Source organism: Ambystoma mexicanum, chromosome 1q, assembly GCF_040938575.1.
Source record: "Ambystoma mexicanum isolate Mex_15411 chromosome 1q, UKY_AmexF1_1, whole genome shotgun sequence".
Classification (NCBI taxonomy): domain Eukaryota; kingdom Metazoa; phylum Chordata; class Amphibia; order Caudata; family Ambystomatidae; genus Ambystoma; species Ambystoma mexicanum.
In genome coordinates, this window is record NC_090922.1 from 1,409,934,142 (window position 1) to 1,409,949,617 (window position 15,476).

Here is a 15,476-nt window from a genome sequence, read left to right on the forward strand (position 1 = left end):
TCGTCACCACGACCCAGGAGCAGAAGACCGGGTCCACCACTGCTGCACCGTGAAAGAATACAGCTGCATCTTCTTCACAACTCCTCAGGTGGTGTGTTAGGGAGCTTTATCATTTTTAACCTTTGGGTTCTCCTTTGAGATTCTTTGAATATCCTTTAAAACCACTGTTCTTAAGGGTAGAGGGATACTTTGTATCCTTCCTAAAACGAACTAATTAGTGATTAGCACACACCACCTTATGTGTAGTGCCAAGGGAATACCTAGTATCCACCTTCTGTCTGCTCTTGTGACGTTTTAGTCACAATGATAGCCCTATAGTTAAGGCTGGTGGCAATGTACGTGTTCTACCAACTTTGGTGCACTTTCTTTACCACCGACTGTATTCACAGCCTTGCTTTATGCAACAAAGGACCACCTATGTTCTACCATGATGGCTTCTTTCTTTTTTCGCCATTTCTTGTAAGGTTGTCATTTGTTAGACCTTCTACCATTCTGGGAGGGGGCGGTCTGTGTGTGAGTTTTTCCTTTGGCAGGATCCCTTAGGTGTCCCGCCTAGGCTGAAGTGTGTCTGCAATGACAGAAAGCAAGGGGGAGCCTGGGGGGGGGGAGGCAGTTTCACACTCCCCCATCCTTTGTCTGCTAGAGTGCCCAAATGTAACTAGTTCCCACTGGGGGGCTGGCTGTCCCAATTGACTATGACACCCTTGCCCCTTTCATGAGGATCCACATGAAGCCTGCCTCCAAGTGCAACAGCTAGTATGACTCCAACCTACGAGAACAAAAGTGCAGAGCTGCTGAACGGAAGTGGCAGACTTCGGGCACATCCAAGCTCCAAAGGCAATACCATTTCTCCATCCACTCCAAAAGAGCGTCCACATCCAACAGTAACGCGGCTGATCCCTCTTCCTTCCCCGGTAGGTCTCCAGGGGGTCTCTCTCTCTCTCTCTCTCTCTCAACCCTCAAGCACTCCCTTATGAACCCTCTCCTTTAAAAAGCCATCCGCTGACCGCTACTGCCCAACCAACTATTACACTATCTCCACCACCCCCTTCCTGGACAATGTCCTATAGAAATTGGTCATCTCCCAACTGATCCACCACACCAAACGTGTTGGTTGTCTCCATGATATGATTGTGTATAGGCACTATATAAATAAACTGTGTTTCAAAGCGCTTCCACCACCAATCTGGCTTCAGAGCCTCCAGAGACATGGAAACTTCTATCCTGAACACCTGTGAAGATCTGCACTCTAACCTGGATTCCAACTATCCTGCTTCATTCTCCTTGATCTTTCCTCTGCCTTTGACAGTCATTCATTTCATCCTCATAAACTAGCTCTGCAATACCCTTGGCATCATGTACTGAGCACTGGATTGGCTGACTTCCTTCCTATCCAACCGCCCTTCCCAGGTGCAACTGGGCCCTTCTCTCCTCCACCTCACACTCCAATAGCAGCATTCCTCAGGTTCTTTTTCTCAGGGCTCTATTCCATCGTTGTGGCTCTTCAACATCTACCTTGCCCCTCTTGCCCACTTGATCGCCTCCTTCTCTCCACATTTCCAGTGTTAGGTTGATGACACACAGCTCTCCTTCAAACTTACCTCCTCTACCTCCGCTCCCTCACCCCTTCTCATTTCTGACTGATTGCTATTCAGGCATGGTGCACTGCTAATGATCTCTGTCTTAATGCCAGTAAGACTGAGATCCACCTCATTCCCTTTCCTCACCTTCCCCCCGAAACACAATGTCTCTAGAGCTCTGGTCCTCTCCAGGTTGGACTACTGTAAAAGCCTCTTCCTCAATCTGTCTCTTTCCTCCCTCCGCCCCCTTCAGTTAATCCAGAATAGGCCCGTGAGACTTAGCCTTGGCCTCAAGTCCAGGAACCGCATCTCTCCAGCCCTAAAATCTGTCCATTGGCTCACGGTGGCTTTCGAGGATCAAGTTCAAGACCCTCTGCATCATCCACAAGGCTTTCTGGTGCCTGGGACCCTGCTACATCCAACTCTCTCCCCAAGTACCTCCCTGCTGGAGCCCTTCGGTCCTCTAGCTCCAACTCTGCAGATCAGGTGTTTCACAAAGCAAATAATGGGGGGTAGATCTCTCTCTTCGGCAGGTGCCTCCCTCTGGATTAGCCTCCCTGCCTCTTTCAGACATGAGCGGGACCTCCTTAGGTTCTGTAAACTTCTCAAAACCCAGCTTTTCTCAAACTCGTTCTCCCTCTCCCTTCCTTGCTAATTCCACTTCTGCCGCTGTGAATGGTGGCCTGGAACCCTACAAGTCTTACAGGCTACCAGGCCCTCCTTGACTGGTCCATAACAGCACTCCCCCTGCCAGCACCGTCCTTTTGTGGCCCCCGCCCTGATTAGCATCCACCCCCCCTCCCCCGAGTCTGATCCACCCCCATCCTCACACTTAGTCAGTGGCTCTCACTTCTGGCACCCCTGTGCACTTATCCCCCCACCCCCTTGCATCCCCCACCGCACTTTCATAGCCCCTGGGCCAACCTACCCCCTTTTTTAACGTCTTGTTACTGCACCTGCACAATCCGAATGTCTCAAGACCTAGTAGGACGGTTATTGTTTTTTACGTACCCTGTACTCTCCCCTTTTTTGCCCTGTGGCACCTGGAAACGCTTTGCTGTATAGGCGCCTTACAGGAACTCAATAAATGAAGAATACCAAAATAGTCAATGGTGAGGGATAATGATAGTCACAGTCCGAAACATCTGGAGAGCCAAAGTTGCAGACCCCCCTGCTTTAGTGTCATACATTTTTTTGTTCCTCAAATTATTTTGTACTGTCCTTTTACTGCACTTGAAGAGAATGCTATATATTGTAGGCAAAAACATCTATGCTAAATTTAACAGTTAAATGACTTTGATAATGGGTTTTTTAAAAGGCAATGTGTTGTAGGTTGTTTTTAAAAAGAACCATTTGAGCTGGAAAAGATCCTACATCAGGGGGAACTAGATTGGCGAGAAACCGGGGAGGATATAGGGTAAAGTGATGTGCTACTTGATATGACTTTTTTTGGGTCATCGATAATGTTGTGTATTATTTTTAGGATTAATACCTGATCGTTTATTTTGGATAAGTGTGCTTATGTTCAGGAATTGTGTATGTTTCATGGTTTCCTTCATAAAAATACAGTGTAAAAGTTTATTTGTAAACTGGTAAACACTGAAAAAAAGAAATGTAAAAAAGTAACCATTTGTATAGCTGGATCGGTTGTGTTCGTTGTAATTAAACATAATTGACCACCAAGTTGTTTAATCTGTAATCGAAGGTACATTTTTATGCATTTCCATGGCAAACTAGTTCAATCAGAAATGGACTAAACAATATTTATGGTCCTCTGTAGTAGAATACTACAGAAAATAATTTAAGATTGGACATTGGATTAAAATTACCAAAATAAAGTGGATAACTCTACTGGAAACATGATGTACAAAAATATTAAATACAGGAGATACTATTGATTCCTGAAATTAGAACATTGTTAAGGTATTTGGCCAAATAATCTCCTATACACCTTTTTAGCCATGCAAACTGTGGACCATTTAATAACATGGCAATATATTAAACAAATCAGCTGGCTAAGATCAACAAGTGATCTTTTTTTTTTTTAATATATTTTTATTATTTTCAGTACAGAAGAACAACTAATAACATTCCCCTACTCCCTTTGCCCTCCCCCCTCCCTCCCCGGAAGCTCTTCTGAGTGTCTGTTTTTTCCCTGGGAATGTCTATGAACTGAAGATATCCGATATTCTAATGTTGTGCGGACACCATTGCTCCATGTAGTCTGATTGCAAGTAGTCCAAAACCTCTCCCCATTCTTTACTGAAAGCCTCTTTCGATCCCTGTATGGTGTGTGAGCTTTTCAATGGTCAGTTGCGACCACACCTTTTGCAACCAAGCATATAGCAGTGGTAGTTCTTGTTTCTTCCAGTTTTGAGCTATGGTCGCCCATGCAGCAATGAGTAGGCCCATGAAACTTCTCCATTGAGCTTTTTTGAAATTCTTGGCCGTCTGATCTTTCATTCCGCAAAGCCAAACTCTTTCGCCTAGTAGATGCACGTCTGGGAAGATCTTCGTAATTTCTGACTTTACTTCTGACCCGAATCCTTTGATCCCCCGGCAGTCCCACCAGATGTGCCTCCATGTGCCCACCTCTTTGCACCCTCTCCAGCATGTGTTTGTTGATTGAGGGTACATGGAGTGTAACCTCTCCGGCGTAAAGTGCCATTGGGGGATCATTTTTTGCCACATTTCTCTTTTTTGGACTGATCGGGTCATTTTTGGAATGGTGTTCCAGAGGTCCTCCCACTGCTGTTTATGGATATCCTCCCCCAGTGTCCTCGTCCATTTGACCATGTAGGCCCATTTGACTTCTTCTTGGGTGTTGATGAAGCTATATAGGGAGGATACTAGCTTTCTTGACCCCGAGTTGGAGATTAGATATTTTTCAAATGGGGTGAGGGACCTTGTGGCCGCCGCTTTGACGTCTGGAGTCGCAAGCCAATGCCTGAGCTGTTCATATTTGTACCTGTCAGATTCCTTTACATTCAGTAGTGTTTTGCACTCGTTAAATGTCATTATTTCTTCATCTTGAAACATTTCCCCTATTTTTGTGCACCCAGCTGCTTCCCATTTGTCATAGGATCCTTGTTCCATTCCCGGGGGGAATTGGGGGTTCCGGCAGATAGGCGTGAATGGGCCTAGCACCGTGGTCATGGCGCCCCTCTGTGTTTGTTCATCCCAGGCTTCGAGGGTGGTTTTCGTGATTGCACCGATGCGGAGATTAGGATGCCTGTGTAGTTTCGATTTCCATAGGGTTTCCTCCAAGGGGGATCTGGCTAGCGCCCGGTCTTGTGTCACCCAAACTGTTTGTTGGTCGTCTCCCAGCCATTCCCGCAGGACCCACAATTGAGCGGCCTGGTAGTATTTGCGGAAATGTGGGAGGGCCATACCCCCTGCCTTAGTCGGAGCCATGAGGGTCGCTCTAGCAATCCTTGGGGGTTTTTTGTTCCAAATATAGGATGCGACCGCTCTGGATAGTGCCTTGAAGAAAGACTTGGGGACTTTAATTGGCAGTGCCTGAAAGAAGTATAGCATTCTGGGAAGGATGTTCATCTTCACTGCCTGGATTCTGCCCCACCACGAGACCATTAGGGGATTCCATCGTTCTAGATCCCTCCTGACCCGCTCCTGGATTGGGGGAAAGTTCATCGTGTATCTATCTATCATCTATCTTCTAAGTCAGAGTTATGCCCAGGTATCTAATTCCTTTTTCCGCTATTTTTAGATCTAGTGTTGCTGCTATTCTTTCAATTTCCGTTCTTTCACCTGCCAAGAGTAGAATCTCTGATTTTTTTTCCTATTTATTTTGAGGCCCGAAATCACCCCGAATGTCTCCAATTCTCTAATTGCTGTGGTTAGTGTCCTCCCCGGGTTTGCTAGGGCCAATAGCATATCGTCTGCGTACGCTATTACTTTGTGTTGTGAACCCGCCATATCTATCCCCGTAATGCCGGCTGACTCCCGAATTCTGATTAGGAGTGGTTCTACAAAAATGGCATAGAGAAGGGGGGAGAGCGGGCATCCCTGCTTGGTACCCCTTGTAATTTTCACTGAGTCGGTGACCTCGCCATTGATGGCTATTCGGATTGTTGGGGAATTGTAATTAGCTTTTATCATTTTTATATACTGTTCCCCAAATCCCATGCACTTTAGTGTTTTGAAGAATATTGACCATTCTACCCTGTCAAAAGCCTTTTCGGCATCTAATGAGAGGAGGGCAGCCGGGGAGTGTGTGACCCCCGTTTTTTCCACCAGATGTAATATTCTTCTCAAGTTATCGTATGTTTGTCTCCCTGGGATAAAACCAGACTGGTCGGTGTTTATTAAATTGGGCAATAGTGGGGACAGTCTATTTGCCAGAATTTTAGTATATATTTTGGCATCCAAGTTAATCAAAGCTATTGGGCGGTAGGAGCTGGGGAGGGATGGGTCTTTTGCTGTTTTATGGAAAACCAACACTTTTGCTTCATTCATTGACTGGGTCACATTTCCACTTTCTTTGAAGGAGTTTAGGAGTCTCGTCAAGATTGGGATGAGTTGGTCTGCATATTTTTTGTAGAATGGGGCGGTGAAGCCGTCTGGGCCGGGTGCTTTGTTGTTTGGAAGTTCAGTTATTGCCTCCTTTACTTCTTCTTCGCTTATCGGGTTCTCTAATGCTATCCTATCTTCTTCTGGGATTTTAGGGATGGGGAGAGATTGTAGGTATGTGTCTTGGTCGTCTTCGTTTGGGTGATCTGTTGCATATAGTTTTTGATAGAATTCCCGAAAGGCCTTCTCAATGTCGTGAGTTCGTGTTAGGGATCCCCCTTTTGCGTCTCGAATGCTCGTGAGGGTTGTTGCTTTTTGTTTTTCTCGAAGCTGTCTGGCTAGATATCTGTCCGCCTTGTTGGCTTTTATGTAGAGGCGTTGTTTCAGGTATAGGAGAGATTTCTCTGCTTCTTTGGTGTGAAGCATTTCCAATTGCCCTTGGACGTGTCTAAGGGTCTTCTTGAGGATTCTGCAGGGGTGGGATAATAGCTTTTCTTGTGTGTCCATTTTATTTTCGAGTTCTTTTTCCCAGGAGCGTCTCTGGGTTTCTCTGGTGGCCTTCAGTGCTATGAGAAGCCCACGGATTACCGCTTTGAAAGCCTCCCTGACGGTGCCCAATGAGACATCTTCAGTGTCATTTTGTGCGAAATATTCTGTAATTTTCCCCCTATCACTTCTCCCATTATCGGGTCTGTAATTATATCCTGAGGGAGCTTCCAGCGCCATAGCCCACCCCCCTTCCCTGGCGTCGTCAAATCCAACCACAGCGGGTCATGATCTGACAATGAAATTGTGCCTGCTTCTATTCCTTGAACTTTGCCCATGAGGCCCACCGATACCCAAAAATAGTCTATTCTTGACATTGAGTTATATACATGCGAGAAGTAAGTGTATCCCCTCTGTTGACCTTTTAGTTCCCTCCACACATCACAAAGTGCCAACTGGGCCATTTTATGCTTGAGGTGTTTGGAGGGTGCACCCTGGCTTATGGGACCACCCCGTGCTCCTATCTATTTGAGGATGCCATGCAATGTTTAGGTCCCCCCCTAAAATCACTTCCCCCTTTGCGAAGCCCTCTAGCTTCTCCAATGCGTCTCGAAGGAAGCCATCTTGCACTGTGTTGGGCGCATAAATTGTAGCTAGAGTTAGGCGGCTGCCCTCAAGTTTGACGTTAATAAATGCGAGCCTCCCCTCCCTATCCGTTAGTCTGTCTATTAGGGTTACTTTCATTCCCTCTTTTATTGCTATCAGCACCCCTGCCCTTTTATCTGTGGCGTTTGATTGCACCCATATCTTATACCCCCTGAGGTGTACCTTCTGTTTGTCCTGAGCTTTTATATGAGTTTCTTGGAGTAGGAGAATGTTCGCCTTTTCCCTCCTCAGCATGGACTCCACCTTTTTCCTCTTCACCGGGGAGTTCAGGCCCCTTATATTATATGATAAGATTCTAAGTTTCCCCATCCTGACGTGACTCGTAGTGGATTATTCTGATTCCCAGAGAAATAAGCTCCTTTCTTCTTCCGGAGTTTCCCCACCCCTCCTTCCCCCATGTCTCCCTAACTACCCCCCGCACCCCCAACTCTAAACCTTGTAACAAATAACATCCCGAGGAGGGCCCGGGTACCTAGGTTGCTAGGGCGTTGAGCCTATCGCTCCAGGCCCTCGAACTCGGTGTAACCATTGCGGCGGTTCCTAAACCCCGCATTCCCTCGGTCTATTCCGAGTGTCGAATCCCCGGTCTCCTTGCCGGGCCGCCGATTTGTAGAATCCGCGTGTATTCTTGTATGTGCGTATCTCTACCCATTTTGCTTCTTCTTTTGTCGTACGTCCTTCCAGCCTCTCGGTCTTTGATATCCTTCCTTTGATTTGTTGGCTTGTCCTTCCGCCCCTTCTGTATGAATGTCCATTACATGAAGGCCCTCCTCGCAAGTGGTTACTCTTCTTTGTTTGCCTTCCCAGGAGAACAGGAGGCCGAACGGGAATGTCCACTTGTATCGAATTTCCCTCGCCACTAGTTCCTTGATTAACTGTGCCATATCTCTTCTTTTCTGTAATGTCACTGCGGCCAAGTCTTGGTAGAGTTGGATATCCACCCCATTCATCCTAATGTGGTCCAATTGTCTGGCCCTCTTTAAGATCTGTTCCTTTTGTGGGTATGAACATCTGCTAGAACATCTCTTGGTCTTTCCCCTGGCGCCCCTGTTCTTTTCGGGCCAACTCTGTGAACCCTGTCGATCCCAATGGCAGCTATTTCTTGTTCCTCCAGAATGTCCCTGAATACTTCCTGGACCGCATTTTTTAGGTAGGTCCTTATCAAGTACCGACTCCGCCATGTTCTTAATTCGAATATTTGATCTACGGGACCGATTTTCTAGGTCTTCGCATTGGATCTCTAGGTTGTGGGTCAACCGCACCAAGAGTTCCTGGGTCTCGCTGTATTGCCGCGTTTCATCTTCTAGGTTTTGGACGATTCTCTCTATTGTATCTGTCCTCTCTTCTAATTTGGCCAGATCCAGCCTTACTTCTTGGACCGCCTGTTTCATTTCATTTCTCATTGTGGTAAAATGGTCCTGGACCGTGGTCATAAACTTCTCCTGTAACTCGACAAACCATGAGTGCATATCATCTCTTGAAGGAGGGGATTGTGATGAGTTGGGGTGGTTGCGATCTCCTGGGGGGGGTCTTCCTGTGCCCTTCCTCTTGTATGGACCTGGGGTTCTGCCGACCACATTTGGACCAAGTTCGCGTCCTGCTTAGACGATTGTAGGTTCGGGTTTGCGTTGCCCACCCTCCCCTTTGTTTTAGACATGTCTTCCCTGGGGTCGCTTCTCCACTATGAAGGGAGGGGCGGGGGGGGTTGGTGGCGGTGTCTTATGTGTCCTCCCAGGTGCTCCTTCTGGTTGTTGCCCCCTAGCACTGGGGGGGTAGATGCTTTGCTGTGTGAGGGTGGTGGGATGCCGTGATGCCCCCCGGCAAAGTGAGGTCGCCTTGGGCGTTCTGGGTGGTTGTCGCCTGTCACCCCCTACGCCTGCGGGTGGCTGCCAAAGTTCTACCTCCGGGACGGGGGGGAGGCCGCTCACCTTAAAGCCTCCGGGCGGCTGAAGGCGTGTGTAGTCTGGCTCCGCTCTCCTCAGCGCCGTTCCGTTCCCCCGCTCCTCGGCCGGCCCTGGGGGGGAGGCGCCCAACGCCAAACAAGCGAGGTCTCCAGGCCTCACGGGGGTGCAGCCCCGGAGCTCCGCTGGCCGTGGGGGCTGTCGCGGTCTCCGGCGTCCTCCGCGGGTTCCTATCCCTCCGCGAGCACCCGCGATGCACTCCGAAGGGGGAGGGGCGGCCGAGTCTCCTCTTCCCCGATCCTCTGGTTATCCCGCACACAGCAGCTGCAAGGTCTGTACTCGCTTGACGGGCGTACCGAGCGTCGGGATCATGAAGCGGGTGAGATTTAGATAGTGAAATTTCGCTATTTAGTCTTCTTTATTAAGGTTCTTGCCGCCGCCCGGGTGAAGAGAGACCTAAGCACGTCTCACCGTCCCGGCGGCCATCTTAGAATCCAACAAGTGATCTTTGTTCATAACTTTAGGATGGCGATTCTGTTAGGATTAAATTCACTATATGTGCTTTGTTAGTGTTAATTAATTATCTTGTAATGACATAGAGCAGGACTGGTTTGTACACATGATGTTCTATTGGTAGGTCAACCTCTTCTGACTGAAGCTATGAAAAAGTGACCAAGCCTGGCATTGCCCAGTTCTGTGGTGCATCCTGTCTTGCTAGAGCCTTCCTCATCAAACCATGGCACAAGGATCACGACAACACAGAAGAACTGGGACAATGACTGATTCCTTATTACCAAGGTATGAACCAACCAGAAACAAGAATTGTCAATGCCATACGGTTTGACTTGTGTAGATATGGAAAAGGTATTTGCCAGTCATTGCCGTAATGGTACTAACTGGCCTTTTATGGTAGCAGCTTGAAAATGGTGCACGTACCTGGACATATGATAGCAGTGCCTAGCAAATATTAATGCCCGTGTTCTGCAGGACTTCAGTGAAGGACACACATCCTGCTTATAAATCAAGTGGCTAAAGGCAGACCCATTTAAGACATTGTTATTACACCAGTAGCACGTTTACAGCACAAATTGAATTATTAGCTCACAGACGACTGCTTTGAAAAAACCCAGGCAGGCACTTCCAGTGCAAAGTTTGATTTCAAGGCTTGATAGTTGGCTCAAAGAGATTCTAATTGTTGTGTACTGGGCCGGGAGGGGCCAGGAAGTGGGTGGGAATGCCGCAGGGATTAGCATGGCCATGGGCAGTCAATGGGTGGGTAAATAACCAAGCTCCTACAAGCAATGTGTCCCCCCTCACAGCTCTCCCTAGCTGTACTCTAATGCATTAGTTTCAGCTTCTAGTTATAGCCAAAACTATAAAACACAGATGTATTAGCATATGGACATATTCCTCGACAGAACATTTTCTGAGTGACTATAACACGCGATTTTACATCACCATTGAACTGTGTTCATGAACTGTACATTTCATCACTATTTGGTTACTCACCTGAAGTATTGCCGATATTTTCTAATGTGTTGATTAGTTTAACTAGTACTTACTTACCTGACAATAACTTTGCCTTGTGTATATACAATAAATGTCTATTTTACTATAACTACAAGTGTGTGAGAGTTTCTTTAGGCCTATTTACTGAGTACATTGTACTTACCTACAGCTCACATCCTTCCCCCAAGATAAGCCAGGCTGCTCTGCCATTCTACCAAACCTTTGGGTAGTACAGGCATATACTTAAAGTTTGGTCCTGTATACCACGACCAAGGGATTGTCTCACCTGATGGGAGAATTTAAGAAAACTCCCTTAACACTGACTAAACACCGAAAATGAAAATGGGCTCATATCAAATTGAGGTATCCTATAATTCAATGCCAGAGTTTGCAGACACTAATGTAACCTCTACATGGATCTTGCTGCAGAATGAGATCAAAACTGGGTTTCGAAAGGGAGGCACTAAAGGCAAGGTCATCTTTATTATGTAAAGCCTCATCAGATTCTCCAAAGGGTGCAAACAAGAATATAAATTTCCTCTATAGCACCAGCCACTTCAACAGCGCAGTGAATTCCAGGCAGTCCCAACGGAATGACTGAGTTCAGCTATTCATATTAGTTCACACCCTATCTTTTCAATTCGCTTACCTAAAATACCTGCATTTACAAAGTGCACAAGGCTGAAGTATTCAAGAAGGTCATTCTGAATTGGAGTTCCAGAAATGAGTACTCGCCGGGTAGTGTTTAAGCAGTTAAGAGCTTGATAGGTCTGGTTTTCAGAGTTCTTAAGCCGATGACCCTGATAAGAAAAAGGATAAATACTTTAAATAAACCAAATACAATGGAATACATTGACTTACATAAACAAAGGTTTGCAGAACACCTCTTATATGGGTTTCTTAGCTTATTTAGGCTCCCTAGTCTTCTGGTATGCTTCCACCTGAATTAGCTTTTCAGAGCAATCCAAGCAAACATCAAATATTTTAATGACAACTAATGTCAAATCAATCGCCATTGTTTTGTTATCAGGTTTAAACAAAACATTCAAACAATTCCTCTATCACTACTGACTATGATACACACACTTTAGGTTAAAAATAATGAGTACAATGCATTATAATTGTAAAAAAAATAATAACTTAATTGTAAAAATGGGTACAATAAAAATACATATTCGATTCCCCTTTAAGACTGCAACCCTCTTTCAGCAGATACAATTAAAAGATGTTTAAAAATTGGGGGAGGACTTGTCTCATCGCTTCTACAGCTCAGGAAAGTACTCAAGACCTTCCTCTTCAAGGAATGGCTCATCTCGAACACCTATGTCCACACAGACTCTGATCTGCTCCCTACTCTCTCCTCCTCCAGATCCCTTGCTGCCAATTGGATACCCTCGCCCTCTCGTTATCTCCCCGGAGCCTTTTCTCTGCTTCCGTCACTGCGTTCTTCCTCCTTTGATTGTGTGAAAAACCAGAGGGCGTTTCACAGCCAAGTCCCCGGGGGTCCCGTACTCTTGGTGGTCATGGAAGGGCCATCGTTTTTGGATCCCGACCCTGGGACTGGACAAGCGAGAGAGGATCACCTGGGTAGTGGGTCCTTGTGGTGTGGGGGAGAAGCACCCCATGGGGGGACATGGCATCCCCCCTTTTCTACGACCCATCTAACCCCCATCCCTGCTTATTTCATGGGAAACTACAGCTCCCATAATTCTTCTCCACGTTACATTGGCAACACTACTGAGACGAGGAATAAGGTCAGGCAGATTACCTCTACTGACTTCCAATGGCTCCGTCCCTGTAATGAGGCCAGGCAAGTCTGGCACGTAATCCTAATTATATATACCTGCCACTTGTTCACACTCCCGTTCAGGTGAATAAAAGGTGGCGCGCACAGGCACATTGAGCGAGGCTGGGTACAAGAAGGAACAGCTCGCGGGCTGATGCGAACCAGGCAATAGAAATCGGAAGGCCAAGGGGCTGATCTGCAGTTACGAAGATCGAGAGAACGCCATCCGAGAATCCCACACTTTCGAGAAGCTGTAAGCGTTCCAAGACTGAAACCGAGTGAGCGGAAAGAAGCCTTCAAGTTACTTTAAAGCGGCCTGTGACACACCCAGGTGAACGGCGGAGTTGGAGGAAGAGCTGAGAGGGCGTTGGAAACGGCCTTGATTGCTACATGAAGAGCGCTGATGAAAAAAGGCTGATTAACAACCAGTGAGTTAGCGAAGGCAACACACGCCTGGTTGGTGTTAAAAGCAAAAGTAACTAACTCAAAAGGTTGAAGGTTGCACGTATGAGTTGATTGCTTTACTTTCTTGCCTTTGATTTGATTGCCAAAGTATGTAAACTCTAAATATGCCAAGAGGATAAAATATATGAACTGTGAAAGAGGCCAAGAAGGTAAACCAAAGAAAATAAGAAACTACAAGTACCAAAAGGCATTGGTGTTGTAAGAGAAGGAAGATTGTGGATTGTAGAATTACTGAAGGAGAGTTCGAAGTGGTCATGCATAGATCTATGTAAAATCCTTGCAGTTTTGAAAGTCTTTGACAGTGAAAGGACATTTGAGACAAAACGTGGGGAAGGGAACCCCCACGAAAAGAAAGACGGGCTCGAGCCCGGCAGAGGGAAGCCTGTACAGTAAAGGTCAAAAGTGGAACTGTATATTAATGACAAGGCAGACGAAGCCCAAGGAAATGATTGACTTACCAGAAGCTTGAAGCCCAAGCCTGAACTGTTAAATTGTACCAGTACACCAAAGTGTGCAAGACTGAAATAACTGTGCCATTCAGCTATACATTTTTAATAGGAAACTCTAGACCCTGTAGTGGGGAAGGGAGTTGTTATTTAAAACCATTCTGGCATTTTATTTTATTAATTTTTTATTTGACACGATTTTCCTATTGTATTCCCTTAACACATTTCTCATTTTGAGGAAGGGTGGGGGCAAGGCGAGGGTTTTCTTAGCATAGGCCTTTTTATTTTGACTAGACTGACTTGGACTGTTAGTTATCCATTTAATGGTCGAGTCTACTCCCATTTTAGAGTTAGGGCCCGTTAGGAATTCCACTAACCCAACCGAAATACCAAATAAAGGTTTTCGTAACTTGTATCCATTGCGTCTGTGTCTACTATTGATACCATGCCTTCCTTACAATTGTAAAGCGCTCCATTGCGCGCTCAATAAATGGTTCTGTGTGATATTACTGCATTTAAAAGACTGAACACAAAAAAAGACGGATTTCTTTCGCCCGTTTTTGTGTTGACTTTTAAATGTGGCAATATGTTAAGCCCTCCGCACCCCAAAAGGACCCCTTCCCCCATCCTCTCGCGCTGGTTTTTATGTTAAACCCACCACCCCTTCCGAGCACAACACACCAAATCCGCACACATACGCTCACAAACACTCACACAGACACCCACCTGACAGCCCCTGCAAGCACTCACGTGCGGCAGGGGCTGACAGCTCGATTTAGAATGACCACTCTGTGCGGTCACAGATTAAATCAATCTTTTTTTTTACGGCCCAGTGAAAACTATGTTTTCACTTAGGACCCAATAAATACCCTAATGATAATAATAAAAGCACATTTCATCCAGTAAATGCAATAAAATATGTTCAGTTGTTTCTAAACTTTGTTTACAAAGCCTACAAACCAAGGTCAGGTTCATCTACATTCATCAATGCTCCCTGAATATAAAGATCTACCAACCCTACCAAAATTCCATGCCGGTAGCTTTACCAAGGATCTGTGCAGCATAAGGATAGGTGCAAAGTTTACCAAAGAAGTATAAAATACACTAAAAGTAAACTATCCCCATCCAAACTTTCATGACTTTTTCAAACTGGGTAAAATGCATGGGTCCTTGGGTTACCTGTAACCCAATTCTTAAAACTTAATTGAATACAGTGGGAACACTTTGATTTGCCACATCAGCATATATTACCTGCACTGCTTCCTACAAAGAAAGCTCCTCAGGCCACAAACTACAGTAAACAAATTAAAAACAAGCCGCCAAGACCATGGCAATGATGGAGATAAGCCGCAGGTCCACTCTCAATGCGTTGATGGGTGCAGGATTGCCAAAGTACCGGCAGATTTTTCCATAAAACTCCATCTACTTGGTTTTGCAATGGGTCTATGCTTTCTAGCTAGATCTCTGCCTCAGATGCACATTGGGGGCCAGATTTACATTGTACATGACAAGCAGAGGCCTGATTGAGAGCACCACTGTGATGCCCAAAAAATGAACAGGGTCCCCAATTTGAGGTGCAATTTGTATGTACCTGGCCCTTTGGGTACGTACATGGACCCTAAACGAGGGGGTTACTATCAAGGAGCCCAATATACTCCCTTGGTACATTCTTCTACCCAAACTGTTGTACTAGTTTTGGTTGGTGTCAAGTTACTTTAAAATATCAGCTGCACAAGTTGTAGCTTTTTTGGTTCATGTAAAGACTTTGCTTCCTGCAGGCTTCAGAAAAGGAGAATCTAGCATTGGAAAATCTAGTTACTAGGCAACTGTGCTTTCTTGCCCTTTATGCGATTGGGTGTTGATCGGGAATTACCATGATATTTCTGATGTGACCTCTGGCCAGAAGCTCACATAGTAAAGAAGGGGGAGAGACGAGGTGGAATTGCTTTTGCCTGATTGCACAGCCTGACAGTCTTCTGGGATTCCTCTGGAATCCACATCCCCAGAGTTTGCCTAGAGGAATGCCTGCAAATGTTTGCATGTGATCGCCATCACTGGTTGGCTGGTCCTCCGAATTTGAATGGTGCATGTGTGTGTATGATTAGTT

At 46.0% G+C, this 15,476-nt stretch overlaps 1 protein-coding gene across 3 annotated transcripts in view; it reads right to left on the bottom strand.

The window, feature by feature from the left end:
* Positions 1-15,476, bottom strand: part of RAD54L (RAD54 like) — a 454,404-nt gene that overhangs the window by 216,221 nt on the left and 222,707 nt on the right. For all 3 annotated transcript variants that reach the window (XM_069642281.1, XM_069642283.1, XM_069642282.1), the window contains one exon: positions 11,322-11,472. In XM_069642281.1, coding sequence (XP_069498382.1) covers positions 11,322-11,472 — 151 coding nt within the window. The remainder of the gene's footprint in view (positions 1-11,321; positions 11,473-15,476) is intronic.